Source organism: Penicillium chermesinum (assembly GCF_028974085.1).
Source record: "Penicillium chermesinum strain IBT 19713 chromosome Unknown utg000008l:1.0-1752722.0:1.0-1753981.0, whole genome shotgun sequence".
NCBI lineage: Eukaryota > Fungi > Ascomycota > Eurotiomycetes > Eurotiales > Aspergillaceae > Penicillium > Penicillium chermesinum.
In genome coordinates this window covers 1,064,051-1,085,884 of record NW_026695318.1, presented here as the reverse complement: position 1 = coordinate 1,085,884, position 21,834 = coordinate 1,064,051, and the positions used below count along the sequence as shown (strand labels likewise).

At 52.0% G+C, this 21,834-nt stretch overlaps 8 protein-coding genes across 8 annotated transcripts; 4 read left to right on the top strand and 4 right to left on the bottom strand.

Annotated features, from left to right (window-relative positions):
* Positions 1-1,037: 1,037 nt before the first annotated feature.
* On the top strand, positions 1,038-2,011 carry N7468_010194 (bZIP transcription factor; the record flags this gene model as incomplete). Its single annotated transcript, XM_058479489.1, has 2 exons — positions 1,038-1,643; positions 1,727-2,011. 2 exons carry the CDS (start codon positions 1,038-1,040, stop codon positions 2,009-2,011), a joined length of 891 nt encoding a protein of 296 aa, XP_058326057.1.
* Positions 2,012-3,206: 1,195 nt separating this feature from the next.
* Positions 3,207-4,666, top strand: N7468_010193 (DUF3716 domain-containing protein; the record flags this gene model as incomplete). The annotated part of the gene is made up of 2 exons (XM_058479488.1): positions 3,207-3,370; positions 3,418-4,666. 2 exons carry the CDS (start codon positions 3,207-3,209, stop codon positions 4,664-4,666), a joined length of 1,413 nt encoding a protein of 470 aa, XP_058326056.1.
* A 730-nt stretch (positions 4,667-5,396) lies between these two features.
* N7468_010192 (fungal specific transcription factor domain-containing protein) lies at positions 5,397-7,212 on the bottom strand (the record flags this gene model as incomplete). Its single annotated transcript, XM_058479487.1, has 2 exons — positions 5,397-6,593; positions 6,649-7,212. Coding segments are annotated over 2 exons (1,761 nt in total), but the record flags the coding sequence as incomplete, so codon positions are not given.
* A 914-nt stretch (positions 7,213-8,126) lies between these two features.
* On the top strand, positions 8,127-9,087 carry N7468_010191 (reverse transcriptase family protein; the record flags this gene model as incomplete). The annotated part of the gene is made up of 4 exons (XM_058479486.1): positions 8,127-8,139; positions 8,174-8,275; positions 8,316-8,944; positions 9,058-9,087. 4 exons carry the CDS (start codon positions 8,127-8,129, stop codon positions 9,085-9,087), a joined length of 774 nt encoding a protein of 257 aa, XP_058326054.1.
* Positions 9,088-9,217: 130 nt separating this feature from the next.
* Positions 9,218-10,800, bottom strand: N7468_010190 (putative ubiquinone biosynthesis monooxgenase (Coq6); the record flags this gene model as incomplete). The annotated part of the gene is made up of 2 exons (XM_058479485.1): positions 9,218-10,566; positions 10,629-10,800. 2 exons carry the CDS (start codon positions 10,798-10,800, stop codon positions 9,218-9,220), a joined length of 1,521 nt encoding a protein of 506 aa, XP_058326053.1.
* A 389-nt stretch (positions 10,801-11,189) lies between these two features.
* N7468_010189 (sorting nexin-4) lies at positions 11,190-12,785 on the bottom strand (the record flags this gene model as incomplete). The annotated part of the gene is made up of 2 exons (XM_058479484.1): positions 11,190-12,377; positions 12,492-12,785. 2 exons carry the CDS (start codon positions 12,783-12,785, stop codon positions 11,190-11,192), a joined length of 1,482 nt encoding a protein of 493 aa, XP_058326052.1.
* Positions 12,786-13,291: 506 nt separating this feature from the next.
* On the bottom strand, positions 13,292-15,908 carry kexB (kexin kexB; the record flags this gene model as incomplete). The annotated part of the gene is made up of 2 exons (XM_058479483.1): positions 13,292-14,111; positions 14,161-15,908. 2 exons carry the CDS (start codon positions 15,906-15,908, stop codon positions 13,292-13,294), a joined length of 2,568 nt encoding a protein of 855 aa, XP_058326051.1.
* Positions 15,909-17,323: 1,415 nt separating this feature from the next.
* N7468_010187 (uncharacterized protein) lies at positions 17,324-21,533 on the top strand (the record flags this gene model as incomplete). The annotated part of the gene is made up of 6 exons (XM_058479482.1): positions 17,324-18,034; positions 18,105-18,639; positions 18,689-19,196; positions 19,223-20,084; positions 20,133-20,341; positions 20,393-21,533. 6 exons carry the CDS (start codon positions 17,324-17,326, stop codon positions 21,531-21,533), a joined length of 3,966 nt encoding a protein of 1,321 aa, XP_058326050.1.
* Between the last annotated feature and the right edge of the window lie 301 nt (positions 21,534-21,834).

Sequence of the window (21,834 nt, the reverse complement as noted above, 5' to 3'; positions counted from 1 at the left end):
AACAGTGTTTGCCCTGATTCGCTCTCGCGCGGTGACTTAACTTTCTTACGTGGAGCCAGCTTCGCTCATTCTATCGGAGAATTGACGATCCTCTCTCCACTCGAGTCACCGAGTGGGCTGCGGAATACGGAGTACAGAGTGGGCAACCTGCTCCCCTGGGATCCTGCGGAGGTGGGTGCTTGTCCGAAGTTTATTTTGTTCCTTTATTCTTATACAGCACCGGTCGTTGAGTAGGGTGGCTGTACACACTTGACTTATCCAGCCCATCTTGACAATGCTGCCAAACGATGCCCAACGCCCCGATAAGACAAGTCTTTCACCCTACAAAATCGGGGGTCCGATGGCTCGCATTTTCAGTCGAAGTGAGATCTCCACCCCGTTAGTTCGAGGGAACACGTCTCACCCCGTCGTTTCAGACCACTGCGAACGGTAGCCCCTTGGAGGTGGCGATGCAACAACCGGCAGCTCAATTTTGGAAGATTGTGGCTTGCAATAAGCCGAATAGATTGGTAATTAGCTGGCTAGCCCCATGAATAGATGGGCACTAGCTGCCAGGCTAATGCTGCAATAAGTAAACCGTACACCCTCAATGCGGAGGCACATGGCAGTGGCTGTTTCGTGTGGCAGATTCTGCGCATTCTATTGGGAGGCAAATACTACCCGCAGGTCGGTTCCACTTTGACAGGCTGTCCAGACCTGTTTTCTGTCACTCCCCACAGTCAGGGTCGGAGTAGAGACGAGGAAGTGTACTGTATATCGAGCGAAGATTACCGGCTAGGGGGGGGGTGGGCGGTGCGCACAGGCAGGGTGGCACGTCCCGTACGGTATGTAAGAGTAATACACAAAGCTTAATTGTAGGGGTTGGATAGGCGGACAATCTCTAGATCTGGGCAGGGGCCCCACGTTGTTGCGTGGGCGCTTTCTCTCCTGGATCATTCTTTTTTGTGGATCATGCCCGATCTTCTTGAATTGCTGCTTTATATAACTCTCTGACGGGGCCGCACGTCTTCTCCAACTCAAACTATCCTCCCCCCCCCATGGCATCCCGCTCACCATCTTCATTTAGCGATTCTACTTCCACCACCCAGTCCGACGTAGATTCGTTGCTCTCCGCTGAGTTCTATACTGGCCGCACATCAAGACCATGCACCCAGAATAATATCATGTTTCCCTACGCCGGTTACTATCAATGGCCCGCTGCGCCAAAGCAAATGCACGCCCATCCTCACATAATGCAACCTTCCCCTCAACACTCACCAATTGGCATCAACGACTCCCTCCATGAACAACATTTCGACTCTTCCATGATGAACCCTCAGGCCAACGCCGAGCTTCTAGCTCTTCTCTCCTCCTCTTCATACCCTCTCCAAGAATCAATGTACCGTGAAATGCCACATGATTTCGAGCCCATCGAGACGCAAAAATGGGGCGGCTACACCATAGAGCCGCAGCACCCAGCGCGAACCCAGTTCACACCCGCGCAAAGCCGCTCATCTGCCGAACAAGAAGAGCCGGCGCAGTCTAAGTCAAAGTCATCTCGGAAAAGCGATGCCTCGAGCACCGTAAGCCAAACTAAATCACAAAAGAAGCGAGGACGGCCACGGATGGCCGTGGACGGGGTTCTCGACGATCAACCAGAAGAGGTATTGCGCATGCCATCACATGATTAAAAAAAGACCAAAAAAAAAAGACTAGCCATACTAACATGGAATTCTGTTTCTTCTAGCGACGGCGCGCCCAAATCCGCATCGCCCAACGAGCCTACCGCTACCGCGCGCGAGAAACCCTCGTTAAGAATAAAGCGCGGGTGGAGAAGTTGGAGGATACAATTAAGCAGATGGAGCAAACCATCCTACAATTCGGAGAGCAGCTGAAGGGTTCAGGAGTTTACCGCGACGGCAATCTGCAAAGCGACTTGCGAAAGATGACCGAGACATGCCAGGCTCTAGCAGCAGATGCACTATCACAGGCACCGCAGGATCCTGAACCTATTTCTCCCGAAGCGGAATGAGTCTTTACTGGCGTTTTGTACTATTATACCATATATGCATTAATCAAAATGGGAAACAAGCGAGGTCTGACATTACAAACATTGAACTGAACTATTCCATTCTTGTCTTTTGGTAAGGGGGGTGGGCGGACACACCAACTACCGGATCTAGTGAAGTACTCCGGGTGAACGGAATGACAGGGGTCCCTGATCGACCAGGCTGTGCCAGCTTACCCACCCGTGGGCACCTGGGCAGACCGGCCTGCTGACATAATGCGGCATCATTCGGTAGAAACTCTACGGGCCGACTCGGCCCACCAGCAATAGATTACAGCCGCATGGGATCGCCGCGTTTTTTACAGGTTCGGCCGGTCTTTGTATGTTTCTTACGTCCGTAATTTACTTCATATATGCGCCCTGCCTGAACTGAAAAGTTTCACCAGAACAAAGTTTCAATCCTGGGAAATTGATCCAATTTATGGGCATTCTTCGGGTCGAGTCGGGCGCTCGGATTTCATGAAAAGATGTATTTCATGGTCTTTGCACTGCTCCGGAAATAGATTCTTTTATCCTGGCCCTACCCAGCCCTCGGACCTCTTTGTCGAGTCAAAGATCCTCGGATTAGGGGTTGTCTCGATGTTTCACTGTATAGTCGAAGGCAGAATGGACTTGAAAGAATTCGACATGAAAGAATTCGACAGGAGACTAACAAAAGAAAACATCGCAGCCAAAACAACGAACTAAAGAAACAGGTCGCTCTCGTCAACTTGAACGGATGCATACATATATAGAGTCGCCAGACCTCCCTGATGTTGACCGCAAAATGCCAATCTTCGCCTGAAGCCTCTTTCTCCTTCCATTCCAAAAACTTTGAAAACCGAACCAGCATGTTTATGTTCAGGAAGAGAGGCTCTTCCACAGATCGACCTAAGAGAGGCACAGCCCATGGCAGATCCCAAGCCCAGGCCCAGGACAAGGCGCCTGCCCCGGCTATCCCTAGCCCTTCTCGTGCTGTCTCAGCCGAGGGGTCTCCAACTGCCGGAGGTATACTTGGCTGGGGCAGAGGTAAGGACAAAGACCAGCACGGCGCCAAAAAGACAGCCCTGGCACAAGAAAGAGCTTCACCGCTAGCATCAACAGCATCCCAAACGTCGGCGGCGCCGTGGGCACAAATACCAGCAACGACATCGCCACCTACCCCTTCCATTGCAGATGAATGGGAACGGGATGGGGAAAGGGAAAAGGAGAGACAGTTAGAAGGAGCACGAGCGCTGATACGACCTGCAGCGCCCCGGCAACGAAAAAGAACAAGAACACCCTCACCATCCCCAGTTCGCAAATCAGGGAAGGTGGCCGTCCAACAGCCCCAATCACCACCCCGTGAGTATCTCAGTGGAAGAAGAGACTTGCCCCCCAGGAGTCGACAGAAATGGCAACCCCGAATACCCCTACGTACCCTCTCCTGACGAGAGATCCTTCTTCGACGCCCTCGACGACACCGATCCAGACGTGGACTGGACCATGAAAGCCGGGGAGCCGCACTACCGTCCTATCAACACGACGACCCGTCTCCGCGCCGCAGTGGGCCAGCGCATCGGGACACTAGTTACAGATGGTGACGGCGAGGCGTGTGAGCGTTGCTACAAGGGACTGGGCCCATTTGCCTCTTGCAAGACTGTTACGATTCGAGGTATAACCAAGTTCCGTGGCTCGTGCATGAACTGTGTGTTTGCGGGTGGGGCGACGAAGTGCACGCTCCGGACAGGGCAGCAGACTGCACCGGCTGCGAGGGGTGCACATGTTCCCAGTACCACGCGCGTTGCCGACGGGGCGATTTCGAAGCCTGGGAGGCCGCCGGCCCCCAAGGGTCCTAGGATTAGTCGCGAGGGCCGGGCCGTCACGATTGATGTGGATAACCTCGTTTATATGCCGAGTCAGATGAGCACGATGATTCATAATTTGAGGACGACCAAAGATCTGATCGAGGACTTCTTGGCGGATCAGAAACTCCCGAGGAATGCAGAAGGCCAGGTTGCTCCGGCTCCGTCTGCTAGCTCGTCACAGAGCAAGGATTATGGGATGCGAGATACTGGTCAGGCTATTCGGGAAGAACCTAATACAGCTGACCAGGCCAATGCTCTAGTCCCGGATCGAGGTTCATCACATAGAACAGACGATGACACCCGAAACGCCGGCCAGGTTGTCCAGACAACACCGCCAACGAATAAAGCCCGCGATACGGATAAACCTACCACTGACACAATCAAGAGTCGATCCAATAACCCGTTTGCTAGCATGTTGCAAAGCAAAGATCATGCGATGCAAGGTTCAGGACCGGCCGTCCAAAGGGGATCAAAGAGCGAAGCAGCATCAAGCGGCGACCAAGATCCTCTTGCTAGTTCGATTGCCGGCTCGAAGAAATTCTCTAACAATGCAGGAAAGGACCAAGTTGATGATGTGCCAGTTCTGCCTGCTGGTCTATCGCAGAGCAAAGATCGTAAGACGCAAGCTGCGAAGAAGGCTGTCCAGAAAGAAGTACCGAAGTCTGAGACAGGCCGACGGATACCACTCTCTAGCGACACAGCCAAGGGTCGATCCAATAAATCGGTTGCTGGCTTGTTGCAGATCAAAGATGGTAAGACGCAAGCTGCGAAGAAGGCCGGCCAGAAGGAATAGGAGTCCAAAGAGCCGTGAGGAGATGGTAAAGGGCAGAAATTGGCCAAAGAAGATCCCTTACAAGTAGCCCGAAGGACAGGAGGAAGGGGAGTCTACATCAGCTGATTCTATCAGCAACCCGGAGGGCGGTGACACCGACGCTGATAGCGACTGGATCTTCAGGCAGCGGATAACGCGACGATAGCGACGAGCCTCCATGTAGAGCCAAGATTGGGCTTTGATGCCAGAATTGGGCTTTGATGCTGACAATCAAGATTGGGACGGCGGGGGTTGTTTGACAAGGACCGGGAGACAAGGAGTTGAAAGTCGGTCGTAGATGAAGATGATGATTTCAGTGTTCATTTTGCTCCATCTGTTTTTCAATTGGCAGAAGCTCGCCGAGAAGCTTTAAGCCGCAATGATGGTTGACCCCGGCGTTTGGAGTTACGGTTTCCTTGTACTTGGTTGATTCTCTTTCACCAAGCAATCTTATCACTCGAGACACGAATCAAAATATGACTATGTAATCGAAGTAGACGCTGTCCCGGTGAGCATGATCCACCATATGTGCACAGTTGCTCGCTGGGCAATAAGTGCGGTCAATAGACCATTTCCAGTGCTGTTCCAGTGAAGGATGCAAACATTCCACCGACAAACGGGGAAATTTTTCATCAATCGGTGCAACCTCGTAGTTCCAGCACCAGGGAAGCTGGAACGTGCTAGGCTTGTCTGCTGGAACTGGGAAGCAGGATCAGCTCTGAGAGTTATCCGGTAAATTGGACGGTGAGTAACTGTTCTGTACAGGAACAGGAGCCTCGATGGTTTGCAAGTAAGCACTTATAAAGTCCAGGCTTGGACGGCACCAATCGAACTCGCTTCTCTGCAGGGTAAAGTTCAGGAGAGACAGGGAGTAATTTGCAGCAAGGTGAACATCTGTAAGCGATATCAATACTTTGGCATAAGATTCCACATTGCTCAAAGACAGCATCTGCGAGAAGTGATCTTCAGTAGGGGACCGCTGCAGGGTGTACATGGCTGTATTGAGCAGAGATGTGACTCCACTAAGGGGTAAATATTTTATGAGGTCGCGTTCTTCAAGAAGGGGAATCATTCGGGCAATACTGTCCGCTGCAATGTCTGCTCTGTATCGAGATAGAGCGACAGAGTCCAAACTATCGCCCTGGTTCTTTGGGTATTTCTGAACCTGAGCGTGCATCCGATGAAGTGTTATAATGGTCAGATAGTAGAACATCCGAACGTAGGCAATATGCACGGCAAGAGTCCCGCTTATGTGCTCATCACTGTCATTGGTCACTCCAGAGAGGTCGGAAGCTAGCCAGTCTGGTATCTTGTCCAACCAGTCTTTCAACTTTGCATCAAATTGCTGAATAGTTGGAAAATCTGGACTAGAAGGCTTGAGCCTACTTGCTCGGCCTGTTATTCTGTCCGGGCTGTCCCCGGCGTTATAAAATGAAAACAGTATTTCAATCAAAAGCAAGCACAGGAGGGTATGGCGCGTATGGAGAGCATTGTTAAGCTGTACGTAGTGGTCATTACTCATAAAATCACACCCACCGAGGGCATCAAGGGTCTCCTGTCGTACAAGGTCAATAGTCAGGTCGTCGAGTAAGAGTGGTGGCAGATTAGTCGCTTTCAGCAAGGGGTGGGGGGTCCGCCGCATCCCAATAGACGATTGGACAAGCTTGCAAAAGGCGCACCAGAATATCTGCTTCCGATGCCGAAGTGTCTTCGCTTCCTGTGGACTGTGCCTGTCCGAGCTTTGGTCACCGAAAATCTCGGGTTTTAATGACTGGGCCAAGGCGAAGGAAACAAAGGACCAGAACCAGGTATCCTCTGGGGAATCATCATACTCATACCAATGACCCAGTATAACTGTAGCTTCAATGATAGCGTATCTATCATCCTCAGCTTTTGCGTGAAAAAGGGTCTATCGGCAATTAGTCCGAGTCCAAGCCCGACGATGATGAGCATTTGCAACCAACCTGTGCACGCGCAAAGAACGTACGACGAGCCGCAATACGAGACTCGAATTCCAAAGCCCGATAATGAGCTTCATCTACGAATGCGGCCCCTGCTAGCATGATCGCGTAGAAGAGAAGCACACTTATCTGCTTTCCGCTCTTGGGGTTGGTCAAAGCTTCGAGACAAAAATTCAGATCGACCACCGGGCACATGGGATACATCCATCGCACATAGCTTTTGAAGTATTCTCGCACTAAGTCAATAGGAGGAAATTCAAACACCCCCTCCGACGACAGTATAGCTAGTGTTTCAAGGCTAGTACTACCAGGCAGCGGCTTGATGTAGTGCGGGAAAGGTGGTGACTCTTCGGACAGAGAGTTGGGCGAGGGCGTCGGTATTGAGCATAGTAGATTGATGTCCCACTCGGGAAACCCGGAGATCGTTGCAGTAGCGATACGGTCAAAGTTCGTGCTTTCTTCAACAGGACTCTCCGAGCGTGGGGGCTGCAACGCGGAGGCCTCCGGTTCCTCATTTTGTGGTTCGTCGCGTCGTGGCAGTGGTTGCAAGTGGTCCTGGCGATATTTACTGTCGAAGTTAGCAAAATCCGCCTTCGCGGGAAGAGATTCAGGGCTCACCTTCTCCGTTTGCTAGGAACGAAGATGCACTCCGAGCTTCGGCGAACACAATTCAAACAAGGAATACCTCGTGTGAACACATCGCAGCGCTGCTTTCGAGCTCTGCATTCCTGGCACGCCCCTTATTCCGTGCCGCGGCCATGTTCCAAGACCATCAAGACTCTGAGGCCATTGGAGCAATGCAGCCTTGGGCGAAGAGAGTATGCGGGGCTCGTAATCGCGAAGGAAGACGAAGATCATCGCTAAAATCCGGGGATCCTTGTCTTTGTCAGCCGACTGTCCCACTACCCCTCATTCGCCCGCTCGCGCTAAACTTGGCATGAACTTTACATTTCCGAAGCGAAGCCTGGAAGGGAGGACCGTGCCACTCTACAGGTCACATCTGCCTGGCCTGGCCCCAAAGTGGCTTGGTCTACTGCATCTTTCTGGCGACTGAAGGTACATTGTAAACCTGTATCTTCTGTCAAGTACTGAACACGACCTGTGTGAACACTGTCATGTTCTCATGCAGTTGTTCCTTTTACATATAAGATTATCGGGAGAAAGGAAACTCCATTCTTGCTTCCTACGGTTCAAGATATTTATGTTTTCCTCCTATGCTAGTAGTGAGGCCCGACCATCAACTTGTAGACAATGCATTTCAGCAATAGCGTCTCCTAACTTGAAGTTGAAAGTCCGACTATCTTTCGAGACGGTCTCAATCCTACGGTCCGATTTGAAAGCCATATATCGTCTATACCTACTCCAAATGAGATCAGACTGCCTGTAGCAGCTTTCACCGGGTTCCAGCTTCCACCTGGTGTTCATGTTAACTTTGGGGATGTATTGTCTTGACGGAAGACAATTTGGTAACTTTGGGGAGAATGGCAAGACAAGGTACCAAAGCCACAAATCTATGAATGTGGTACAGGAGACCGCGCAGAGATCGATAAGCTCTTCGACTCGCTCCAAGCTGACGGCAAGCTGAAACGCGCCCGAGTCGCATACACCAAGCGGATATCCAGTGTTTGTCGTATGGAAATGGAAAAACCGACGACAATGGCAACCGCCAGCGTGTCGGTCGCGTGGTGATAGACCTTCGGGCGCAGAACAAGCTGGTCGTCAAGGATATCTACCTCTGCCAACCCAAGCCGACATCATCGCTATCACCCAGGGTAAGCGATACATGTCCGTATTCGACGCCGCCAGGTGCTTTTACCAGTGGCCAGTACACCCAAACGATGTGGGACAGATGGCGGTGATTACATACCGCGGCCAAGAGGTGTTCCAAGTGGCTACAATGGGATTTTGTAACTCCGTCACCTACGTGCAACGGGCCATGGACAATATCCTACAGGAGTTCCGTGAATGGTGTCGGGTCTTCGTCGATGATATAGTCACGGCGCCCGACAACCTCCAAGCTCATGTCGAGCACCTTCATCTATTGCTCCAGAAGCTACAGGAGTTTAACATCTATCTAGAGCCCACGAAGGTATTCATCGGGTTTCCCTACATCACCTTGCTTGGACAACAGGTGGACTCACTGGGAATGACGACCAAGGTCGATAAGCTCCAAGCCATTACTAGCTTAAAATTCCCTCGAACGCTAAAACAGCTAGAGACCTACCTCGGCCTTACCGGCGCCTACAGGCACTATATCGTTCCATTGGATTCCGAGAAATGGATACTAATGATGGTGGCCGTATACTCTACCCCCGGATCCCTTCTGCTCTCTGGTTTATTACTCTATTCTCGCTGTATACGACACTTATGCTGGTTAGCTTCTACAACTATACTTATGTCAACAGATCCCAGGATGTGGATCTTGTTTACGGGGACCACTAGGTCCACCAAATCCACCAGGCGCTCTGTAATGGCTTGAGAAGACGACTGGTATTTTGTCTCTACCTTAATCAAACGAAATGAAACTAAATGTACAGTATCAATACATGACCAGCTGGGCTTTTTATCAAATCTAATACCCCTCCGCGTTCCTCATAAGGAAGGACTTGACGAACGGAAGTTTATCAATCACGTCCAGGCCAAAGCTCCGTGCCCAGGCAATGGGGTTTTGACCAGGGACCGTATACAGCTTATGCAAGAGGTCACAAGCACCACCAATCTTAGCATTGGGCAGATAGCGTTCGGATGAGTATCGCTCAAGAGTCAAAAGATCGCCAATATCCATCCCATGACTCACCGCATACTCGATCGTCTTTGACAGCGCAGCGACGTCCGCCAGGCCGAGGTTTAAGCCCTGCCCAGCAAGCGGGTGAATCACGTGCGCTGCATCTCCGACAAGGGCAACACGAGGGGAGATATACTGGGAAGCGTGGCGGAAGCGCAGAGGGAACGATGCGACGGTTCCCTCTTGTACACCGATAGCTTTGCGCGGGATATGAGATGGTAGTGGCGTGTGCTGGAGGCGCCAGCTAAGCTCATCTTCGTGTGTGCTCGGCTCCGACGTAGATTTGTCTATTCCCATCATGTAGTTCAGATCGACCATCGGCAGTCTGAAAGCTGCGTTGACCATGGCAATGAAAGCTGGCATTGAGAGAGATTTGAGGTACGCAGCGTTCTGGGGCGTTGTAGACCACACCAAAGTGGCGTGGTTGTCGGGGAGCGGGAGCAGAGCAATGGGACCTCCGAGAGCAGGGAGGAACCGCTGGTAAGCAGTGTGGGAGTTTGAAGGGATACCGAGATCCTCAAGGGCAAGGGTGGCTACGACTCCATGTCGGTTGTAATCCCAACCTTGCGTGCTAATGTCCGCGAATGCTCGAACAGGGCTGTTGATCCCATCTGCGCCAACGAGAAGTCTTGCGGCAATCTGTGAAGGTGGCTGAGTCTCTCCAGCTGGGCCCACTGGCTTGACTGAGAGGACTGGCCAGGCCGAAAGATCTGGGCCATCGCCTTGGGTATCCGACCCATTTTCGATAGAGGCAACGGTGGTATTGGAGAAAAGAGTCAAATTCTCATCCCCAGAGGCAGCAATCCTCTCTAACAAACCGCGAATCAAATTTGAGTTCTCTGTCATGGTAGCCACAGTGCGCAAGTTCTCAAAAGCTGGTGTCTCCGAAGACCAGTCAAAGGATATTCGCGACCCGGTCTCACCATCCCATACTTGCATCTCCTGGTAGGGCTGTACACGATTAAGCTGTAGGTGTTCCCAAGCACCAATTCTTCGTAGGAATTCAACAGTCGATGGGGTCAAACTGCTGACTCGGTTTGAATATTGGGTCGAATCGAGGCTCCACTCGCGGGCTTTGCGGAGATCTTGTGTTTCGACCAGGGCGACTTTGAGCTTAGAGGTAACGGGAGAGGCTCCTACAAGCTGTGAGAGTCTGATATTTCCTATTTCCAGTATTAAGTCCAGGCGCATCACTTACGGAGTGCAGCTAGCAATCCTAGACCTGCCGGGCCGCCCCCGACGCAGACTACGTCGTAGATCTCGGGGCTTTGAGTAGTTTTGGTGCTGAGACGACGTAGTCCAGCGGTGACATCATGTCTGCACGACGCGCAGACATACGGGAATATGGCGGCTCTTGGAATTGAACGCATTGTGTTTGAAAGTCGCATCGACATCATGCGGACATGGGACGATAATGGAAGAGGGCCGCGGGTGCAAACAGAGCAAACAGACAATAGCTTATACGAATAGCGACAAGTAACCAACTACAAACCCCATGGGAACAAAATAAAACGAGACGTTCTGCGATCACAAGTCTTTCTTCCAGTCAAATGTTTGGAATGTATGACAACATAAGAAGATTAAAAATTCGAATTGAAAGATGGGGCTTGCACGTGCCATGGTACTAGCAACTATTGCCTGATATCAACCTTATGTAGAAGGCTAGGAGTATTTCGGGTATGATTCGTAATGACAAGCTACGTAAGGAAATTAGACAACAGCTATACCCAACCCATCCTGTAAAGAAAAATGCCCCGGTCTACCGAGCACCCAGAGTTAGTGACTCCTCCGGTACATACTCGGGGTCTCCCTCCATTTCGGCAATAAACCGCTCCCAAGTAGACAGAACGCCTTGGTAAAACCCGACATGCGATTCTGCAAGGTTACCTAGCGAGTCACGGAACTCGACCGCCTTGATACGCTCGAAATCGGCTACTTCGCGCATAACTTCCTCGTCAAACATCTCGGACGTTGTCCTTGCGTTTTCTACCTCGCGGGTAAGTTCATCAATCCGCAGTTCAAGTTTGCGAACGCGCTCCCGTCGCGATTGCTCATGGTCAACACCGCGCATGTCCTCCATTTTCGAGCGGATAAAAGAGGCGGGAGACGATGTGAGCGGGTTTGAGGCGTAGTAGGCGGCAGGATTAGCAGTCAGCGAGTCTCGCTCGGCGACAGCTTTGTTGCGGTATTCGACTAAGGCTTCAAAATCAAGCTGTTTCTGCTCGCGTGTCTTCAAGAGGGATTTGACAGACGAGATGTACGCCTCCATGTCGCGCAGGGAGCCAAGATAGTTTTGGTCGGTATGATCCTTTAGACCCTTCATACCTCGTGCAGTTTCCTCAACGGATGCTGCGAATACCTGTAATGGTACCTCGACTGCTGGCTCTAGAGGGACGAGCTTACGAAACTGCGTTGCCAACTCTGCGTAATCGCTTTCCAGATCAGTTTCACGCCGCGCGACCCGCGCCACGGTCTTCTCCACATGAGTCAGGTCTTCATCCAGTTTATCCGCCTTCTCTTTGACTTCGATAAACCGGCGGTCCGGCTTATTCACCTTTGTAAAGGCATTAACAAATGTGTCTGTGAAGTTATCGAAGATCTTGGTCGACGCAGTGTCGGAACTCGTATTGGTTGACCCGCGCGTGGTGTGTAATCGCATATGCGCATTCCAGTCCGGCGATTCCAGGAAGATCGTGAGAAGGGGCGCTCTTCGTAGAACAGGGTGTAGAGTCAGTCGCTTGAGGAAGCGGTGCAGTGACCAAGCACGTCGGGTAGTGAACTCCGAGCCGAACCGGTCTCCTCGCACATACTCCATCTTGTGCTTGTCTGGCAATGGCGGAACGGCAGATGCTGGGTATTCACGGTAAAGGGTCTTGTAAAGGAAGTAGAAATCGGTGAAGCGCCGACGCACTTTGACTTCAGGACTTTGAAATGACTTGAAATCGGTCTATAAATTTAGGTAAGCTACCGGCCTCGTGCCATGTTGACGCCACAGGCTTGCAACAATCGTATCCCTATCGATTTTTGGAGAGATACAGGGAGCCGGCGCAAAGGCACTCACATGTGTTGTCACCAAGTAAGAGATATATGCGTCTTTTGTTCCGTCGTTCTCCTTCAGAGGGCTGTCGACGGTGCATTCGAGCACGCCGTCTCCGATGCCTGCCAGGTCGATAGGGTCGGCTAGCGGGCCAGCCTGGGGTTCCTCATGGGCTGAGCTCATTCTCTGCTTGCCATTGGCATCGTTACCATGTGTATGTTGCTCTTCCGCATCGGTGCCGGAAGTCGTCGGCCGAGAGGCATCGCTTCCTGCGTCGTGCTTCCAGGAAACATTGTCGAAGTCGTCGTGTTGCTCCATGGCGGGGAAGCGGTAAGCCGGTTGTCACCCGGCAGATGAGCTGCGTGCTTCACGCTAAAGGCACCGTAGATGACAGGTCAAGGTCAGAGAGAAGCTTGTAGTGACAAGAAACTACAGAATAGTGGGGTGTGGCGGAGTGAGAGCTGAGCTGGGTTTCAGATGATCGGCGATCCCCAAGGCGGAGTAGCCGAGCGGCCCCGTCGTCATCGTCTTTTATCGCGTTGCAGGCATCCGGTGTTATCTACATGTACTGCCGGACGTCTTTCCTAGGTAGATCTACAGGCTGGCCCGACTCTTTTTCTCATCGGAAAGCGATGTTCGACTGGTTCACTCTAATACCCCGATATTATTGGTCGTGAAAAATTGGTTGATATACAGAGACTCCAGGCATCCACTTTTCCTATCCTAACAATCCAAGAGGATAGGAGATGCCGTATGATCGATACGTAGTCCTAGATAGCACTAATCGCAGCCCAGCCCAATGCAAACAAATACAACAAATGGCTTTATGGCTTTTCAGACAAAAGACCGCTGTTAGGGGATGGATCATCCTCGTTGTCTTTCTCCGAGATATCAGCCAATCGGTCATGGTACACATCGTGACCATCATCACTGAATATTTCCTCGTCACTTTCGCCAGCGAATGCATTGTAAAGCTCGCCTCCGCGGCGCTGAGTACGGCCGGTCCCTCCGGTCATCGGTTGCATCTCCTCTTCGTCTTCGATCATCTCAAATTCGTAGTCGTCATTGGGGTTGGTGCGACGACGCTTGATTCGCTGGAGTTGGAAGTAAACACCCAAACCGATGAAGAAAACGATGATCATCGCAAATGAGGCATATATCCAAATCTGAGTGCGCTTGGAGGCACCAAACGTGGGGAGGTAAGAAGACAGATAATCCGAGCCAGAACTGCTGCTAGGAGTTGGAGGGTTGCTGATTGTGGTAGATGGAGAAGGATTGACCACCTCCAGCTCATCATCAGTGGGGTTTTCGTCTGTAGGCTTGCTAGCATCACCGGGCTGCGTCACTGTGGGCTTTGGCGTGCTAGTGGGCTTCTGGTTGATAGGACGGTCATGGTGGTCATCAATGTTCTCAGGCGCGCCGGTCTTGACTGGGCCAGGGTCTACGCTAACAGTGGCAATGTCATGAGGATCCTCGTACGGATGATCATGATCATGTTCGTCGGGTAATGGGTGAAGGTGCGTTTTGGCAGCGTCGATGGCTTCGCCCCAGAAATTGATCCTCCAGTCAATGAAGTCGCCGTTGAACTCGTTGACCTGGGTATCTTTCACAATGATTTCCCACTCACCCTCGGGCGATTCGCCCCTAAATATTCGTTAGTAATTCATCACTGAATAAGGAAATTGATGCATACCAGTGAGCGACAGACATGAAAGTCCAGTCTACGTAGCCAATATTTGCGTTGTCAGACTTCCGGGCAACACTGAGTTCGCTGATAATCCCAGATGGGCTGCGTAGATCTACACTGAGATCACCTCGACGAGCATGATTGATGTTCATTGTAACAGTCACATGTTCCAACTTGGCAAGGTTTGCCTTCTTGAGCTGGTCCTGGGTCATCTTGTAACGGCTGAGCAATCCTTTATCGCCCTGGGGGATACTGCGGTGCACACGCAACCACGGCGAATGGAACCACGCCTGGGGCTTCACCATCTCCCAAGTAAGAGCCTTCTCCACAAGTGAAGAAGCATCGACTTTACCGAAGCCCCAGTCGTGGCTGAACTTCTTTCCAGAGGGAAGATCTTGCCAGCTGCCATCATCCACGTTCACTGGCACAGCAGTCTCAACCATCAGGTATTGGACGTCGCGCCAGGTCAGCTCAGGCCGAACGCTCAGTGCAAGGGCCACGGCCCCTGCAGCGAGGGGGCCTGCAGCGGATGTACCGCCGTGGGCTGAGAAACACTTGTCCGTGCCCACGTCAGTTGTGTGGATTGCATCACCAGAACCACTGCTGTAAGCCACGACAAGCTGAGCCGAACAGGACTCCGAATAGGTCGGGTGGTTCTCCAGGCGATCAATCGCACCCACCGTGATGCTGTAGATACTGTTTGTATACCCATCGAAGTTGCAATTGTCGCCGTACACAGCACCATTGCCGGCGGCAAATACGAAGATGGAGCCCTTTCCTCCTCTGCCTTCCTGCACACCGTTGACCATGGCTCGCTTTATCAGGATGCCAGGAGCATCCATCGTTGCGCCATCATCCGGCGGCCCCCAGGAGCAGGAGTAAATGTCATTCTTCTGGAATTCGTAGTTGATAGCCTTCGCTTCGTCGACGTCATCGATTGGTTTTGAAAGAATGCGGATTCCCGAAATTTTGCTGTCGTACGCGACTCCAACTCCACAAACATCGTTCTTCGCTGCAGCAATCTCGCCACAGCAGCGCGTACCGTGCTTATCATCACGCAACAGAGGACGGGGTTCGGCGGAACCTTCGTTGAAATCCCATGAACCTTCAGGGAAGTAGTTAGGCTTTAGGTCCTTGCTATCCATATCAAGCCCATCGTCGACAACAGCCACAGCAATACCCTGGCCAGTCACATTATTCAACCAAGCACCTGTCACGTTCAGATCGAAGCCCGGTTGTAAGGGATTATATAGATGCCACTGGTCCTTAAATATTGGATCGGTAATGCCTAGCTCAGTGGCGATCTCATTCTGTGCCGTCAGGTCAACTCTACTTGACAAAGACGGATTCGATCGAGAGGCGATGTATGAGGAGGAAGGAGGAGCCCGCTTTTCCAGCCGCTGCCTTGGAGGCGCGATCTTATGTGACCACAGAATCCCCTCGAGGGGGTCTGCATTTCGTGGAGCTGTGAGGCCGGATCGCCGGCGTAGTTTCCGGGTAGACTGGAGTTCCTTTAGCAAAGCGTTGAAATCGGAGCTCTTCTCGCGCGGCAGCGAAAATGTATGGTGGCCCGCAAGCTCTCCGATCTTGCCCTCGTGGCGGGCACCGAGGACCTGGGCCACCCGGTCGGGGGAAGTATCAGCATCGAGGTGTAGGGCGAAGAAGTCGCGGGATTCTTGGGAGCGAGGATGAAGGCTTGCGGAAGCAGCACCTGCGAAGCCCAGAGCGATGGCGATGCTGCCGGCGATACGCATGTTGGGCGGGCGGGATGGCGCTTAAGGAGGTCGGAGTGTTCGATCTTGCGATCTAATCTCGGTCGGAGCAGGACGTTACTGCCATGAACAGTTCCAGACTATTCATACACCGACTCGTGGAAAATGGATTGGGTAGGGGGGGTAGATGGAGAAGAAGAGTTCTTGAGAATAGGAGGATCGTCGGCCCTTGAACTGCACGGGACGAAAGCTTTTGGATCCTTTGGGTCCCGAATCGACCAATCTTCGAACTTGAACGCTGCGTTAGGGGGCGCGTTCTTGCAATTTACTGTTTGAAGCTAAGTTGAGGCTGCTCACCGTTCACTGACCAAAATCAATGTGAGACGAATAGGCCCTCAAAAGACAAAGACCACGTTTTCCAATAGAGAAATGGCCCCCTGCCAGTGGTGCTAGTGGGTCGGGGCTGGGTACGGGGACGAGTACGTCTAGCACGTCAATGTACAAGTACGTCTGTATCGACCATTCCGACTGTTGCCAGGCATGATCATTGCGGTCTACGCCCTCGTGGCAGGGCAGCCTTAAGATTGAAACATCCGAAGTCATAATCTCGTCTTTCTTCAATTCTCAATTCTCTTTGTTCGTTTCCACCCAGTTCTTGCGGTCGCAAACGGCTGCAAGGACCTCCTAGTCCGACCCTTGCATATATGTTGATGTAGTTTCAGACGTCAATAGGGAAGTATCCTGGGAAACTAGTTATATTCAGATCCACCGTGAGTTTCACGGCTCATAGGCAAGATCAGATCAAATGCTAGTATAGTCAGTTTTAACCGTGCTAACGGCGGAGAACCTGTGTCTCTCCAGCTCCATTGTATACTTCGATGGACGTCAAACCCACAGCAGTATGATCGATAGTGAATTTCAATCCGATGTCTATTCGAAAAGCGACTTTAGATGCTCTCCCTTGACCGTTAATTGTCCGTATTGATCGGCGACGGTGCCCACCAATGGCTGCGTTAGGCCCCCGCGCGAAGGCTGGGCACACCAGCCACCGGGTTATTCTAATGTATAGACAGCTCCGTTTTCTGCTTGCTTTTCCCCCTTCCTCTTTTCTTCCATTCTTCGAAGCTTTCGGGCCAATTCCCGCTTGTATTTTTCTGCGTCCTTCTGCTCCTTGTATTACACTCTCCTGCCACATACGGAGATCTGCGCACATTAGCCTCGGATGATGTACTGAGCAGGCGGCGGGCATTGGGCACTGTCGATTCAATCGTATCGTGAGTTTCCTGTGCTCTGTCCACCTTTGGCACGTCCGCAAACCGCGCGGCCTCAAGGAGAGGTCTTGTGATATTGTATTGACTAAAGCCATTTTAGTTGGGACTACGCTTGCATCCGTGAATCCGAATTCAATCAGTTCCTAAACTGCGAGAATCATTCGTGTCCTCCTCAAATAAAACAGAATGGCTAGCGCCGCGATTTATCCTCCATCGGAGTCGGCCAATGGTACCTCGCATCCTCAAGAGACCAGCGACCAAGCCGGACCGGACTTTCACGATGATATGAACTATGAAAACCTGACCGGAGCGGAGGATTCAGACCAGCACCCAACAGCCAGATCAAAGGCAGCCAAATCTTCTGGTAGGCCAGACCGATCGTACTCAGCCAAGGCTAGCAGATATCCGGTTGATGATCCCAAATACAATGTGCACTTGCTCGACCCCTCTCCGACATTGGATGATGAATCGACCACGCCGCGAGGTCTTCCTCCAAATTCGTTCCCTTTAAAGCCAGACGAACCTGTGCAACAAACCGCGGCACCAGCAGCAGACAGTGCTCCTGTGGCATCGCCTCTAAGCCGCTCAAATACCACACAATCAACAACTTCACAGCGGAAGGATTTCGCATCAGACCGATCTCCCTTGCAAAAGCTCGAATTCACTCTCAATGGCATCACAAAAGAAGAAAAGCGTGCGCGGGTCCAAGAGGCTGAGATGCGAGCCCGAGAAAGAATTGCTCGACAAAAGGCAGAGCGAGAGCAGGCAGTTGCCGCTGCGGCTACCGCTGCTGCCGCCGTCAGCACCAAGCGAGAGCTACAACCTGAGAACAAACCCGTTCAAGATATACCTCGTAGCACTCGAAAGCAGGCTGTTGTTGAAGGCGCCCCGCGAGCCGTTCGACCAGGATCGCGACCTCCGCCAGGACCTGCCCGGCATAACAGAGCCGCTTCCTTAAACCCCCCAGAATCCAGACATGCGCCGCCCAGAAGAAATGTATGCGCGTGCAGAAGCCGTTGTTCCACAGACTGCAAAGATAGAAACCGTCCATCGAAGAGCGGTCACCATGAGTGGTCTAGCCAAACCTGGGCCAGCTGACGGGAACCCCCCGATCCCGCGCTCAGGTTCCCAGCGAGGGCCTCCTAAGCCTGTGCAGATTGCGGCTCCTATCGCGATAGCACCTTCAAAGACTGCCGCCATTCTCGGTAGTGATGAGAGGCTTGAAACGCCTCCGGCGGCTCGTGCAGCTCGCGGAAGTGTGGAGTCACATACGAAACCGAAGAAAAACCAATCGGTCTCATTTGATATGCCGCCTCCGACACCACCACCTATATTCGAGTGGAAAAATGCACCAGTTGCACACCTCGAGGTTGCGGACTTTGACTTCCAACATATCGATATGGATCGGAGCAAGGCTTGGTGGGAGGGTGGCGGCACGTCCAACCGAAGGAAGAGCCGGGCCTTGCCAAAGAACTATAAAACGCCGGCGCAAAAGCTAACTGGTAAGACCCTATCCCCCGTGTTATCGTCAAGCAATGCTAACTCTACTAGGTATTACTGAGCACAAGAACTTCCAACCAAAGCTCTTCTTACGTTGCGGCCCACTGCTACGATACACGGGAATCAATAAGACTCAAGCCGACGGAGCCTCAGGCCCCATTGAGAAGGAAACCTGGCGAGGCTCAATTCTGATCGTCACTAAAGATTCTCGCTCTTCCTATGCCACTCCGCCTACGTTACGGTTGTTCTCACAACCCATGAATCTTCTCCCTCCTCCCCCAGCACAGATCAGTAAGGAAGATGGTGTCCAACTTGCACCGGAGTATATCGACCCCACTGCCGGTCTCATGAAGGTTGGACGTGATGGAAGGCCGCTTTATGTCAAGCCAATCGACTACATCGAGGAAGAGTTGGACTTGTCGGCGGTCGAGAACGATGATGGCATATATGAGCTTTCCCCAAGCATCATTGATAACGATGGATCCAAGCAACCCATCCCTTCTAACCGCATCCATTCCGTCGATGGAGAAACAGCGGAGCTGTACCGAGACCTCCCCGAGTCCGCCTTTATGCCGACTCTGCAAGAGATGTCACATTCTGGCGATTCAATCTGGAGATTGACCTCAGCGGGTCGCAGCAGCGCATTGCATATCGCATCAACCAAGGGCCGGCCCTTGGCTTCTGGGTGCCTGCGAAGAACCAGCCAATGAACATCATGTACCATACTGGCAATGGCTTTGGCACATCTGTGGACACGAATGCTTTCTGTGGACCAGATCCACTTTGGCGTGACGTTTTGAATGAGCACCAAACTCGTCCATTTCATGTGATGATTGGTGGTGGTGACCAGATATTCAACGACTCTGTCATTACCGACTCTCACTTCTTCAGTGAATGGACCAAGATTAAGAATCCTGCTGAGCGATACGGAACATCTTTCACAGCGGAGTTCCGTGCTGAGCTTGAAGACTTCTACTTGGAACGCTACGCCTCGTGGTTCTCACAAGGCCTCTACTCCCTTGCCAATTCGCAGATTCCCATGGTCAACATGTGGAACGATCATGAGCTCTTCGAAGGCTACGGCTCGTACAATGAAGATTTCATGAAGAGTATGGTTATTTCAGGCTTGGGCAGAATCGCTTTCAAATATTATTTGTTGTTCCAGCATCACAGTGTGCCTGAGGAGACGGAAGCAGATGAGCCTAGCTGGGTGCTGGGGGCCCAGCCCGGTCCATATATCGGGCAAAGGAGTCGCAACTTGTTCATGTCGCTAGGCCACGATATGATTCTCTTGGGACTGGACTGTCGCACCGAACGCACCAACGAAGAGGTTCTTAGCGAAGAAACATGCGACCTCATCTGGGACCGATGCCATCACGAAATCAACAGGGGAGAAACGAAGCACCTTATTGTCCTTTCCAGCGTACCGGTTGCTTATCCTCGCGTGGTATGTACTCAACGATCTGATGACAGTCATTTGCTAACTTATTTCCAGCCAATGCTCAAAAACTTCATGAATAGCCGCAAGTCACTTGGTAAGGCGGGTATGCTGGGGGGCCTCACCAATCGATCTGGAACAGTCGAAGGAGTTGAGGTCTTCGATGACCACTGGGCTGGCAAGAAGCTTAAAGCTGAGCGAACCTACCTGATCGAGGATCTGCAAGATCTTGCAGCTGAGAAGTCTATTCGTGTCACTATTCTAAGGTAGGTGACTGTGCAGTACCCTGGAGACTTAGTGATACTAACGTCTGATAGCGGCGATGTTCACTTGGCTGCCATCGGCCAGTTCTACTCCAACCCCAAGCTGGAAATAAACAAAGACAAGGATTACCGTTACATGCCCAATATCATATCCTCTGCCATTGCAGACGCGCCAGAGACAGACTTGATCTCTGACATGCTCAACAAACGCAACACTGTTCACCACATGGACTCTAATACCGACGAAGATATCATCCCCATCTTCACCCAAGACGTCGATGGCAAGGCCCGCAATAACAAGCGTCTTCTCCCACGCCGAAACTGGTGCTCTATCCGAGAGAATCTCCCAGGAACCACACCCCCGGCGACCCCAGACTCAGAAATGACCCCTCCCACCGAGGCACGTCCCAACGTGCTCCAACGGACTCTCTCGCTAGGCCGTGGCGATAGAGGACCTCCTCCCGCCAGTAAGCCTGGCATCTTCCGCCGACTGTCCAATCGGGGTCCACCACCTACGCGAACCATGAGCATGGGCCGAGATAGCGGGTTCCCCAAACGACGCTCCAGCGTCGACGCTCCTCCAATCTCCCGCCCCAACGAGAGCAGCGATAGCTACTTTCCAGGTGCAGGACAGGGAGAGCCACAGCCGGGGCAGTTCCACCGCCGCCCAACCAACCTTAGCCAGAAAGCCACCTGGAAATCGACCAAGCAAGGCGACGATGGTGTTGGCACTTTCGTTGATCTCGAAGGCGGCTTAGCCATCACACTAAACATGGAAATCAGCCCGCACGACCCATCCGGTATCACAGTTCCATATAAGCTGCTAGTCCCCGCACTCAAATATGAGGGTACCGAGTACGACCCGCCCCCGATGCAGGTGGTCAAGGGCTGGCGCAAGTGGCTCCGAGTGCCGCGCCGAAAGAAGAACGCGGACGCTGCGGGCAGCGATGAAGAAGATGAGGAGGCATCTGACGATTACGAAGACCATGACACTGCTGTTAATACCCGCGCGAATGCGGCTGCGTCTACGTCGCAACATTATGACTATGGAAGCGACGAGTCGGGGACGGAGGTGTCGCAGCGACTTCCCCCAGATACTGTTGTAGACGCGTCTCCTGAGGACGAGGAAGACGATTATGATGAGAAGGAATATGAACCTGTCCGGCCGCGGAAGAAGTGGTTTGGAATGATTTGATGTACACTATTACGATTTACGCTGGCTCTCGATTTGAGACTTCTGCTTGATACAAAACCTGAGGCCCTTTAGCGCATTTGAATTAGGCTTTAACAAGAATTTAATTCTAAATTTCGACGTCTGTCATTGTCTGTATTGGAGATAAGAGGCTTGTAAGTATCCTATGTTTCCAGAGAGACGCCGAGCCTTCTTGACTCTCCTAAGCTCATTGAAGTATGTTTCAGGCTTTAGTGACTAAGAGTTTTGTGCGTCACATGCCGTGGATATATTGGTGTCTCACATAGAAAGCCAGCTCAGCGTC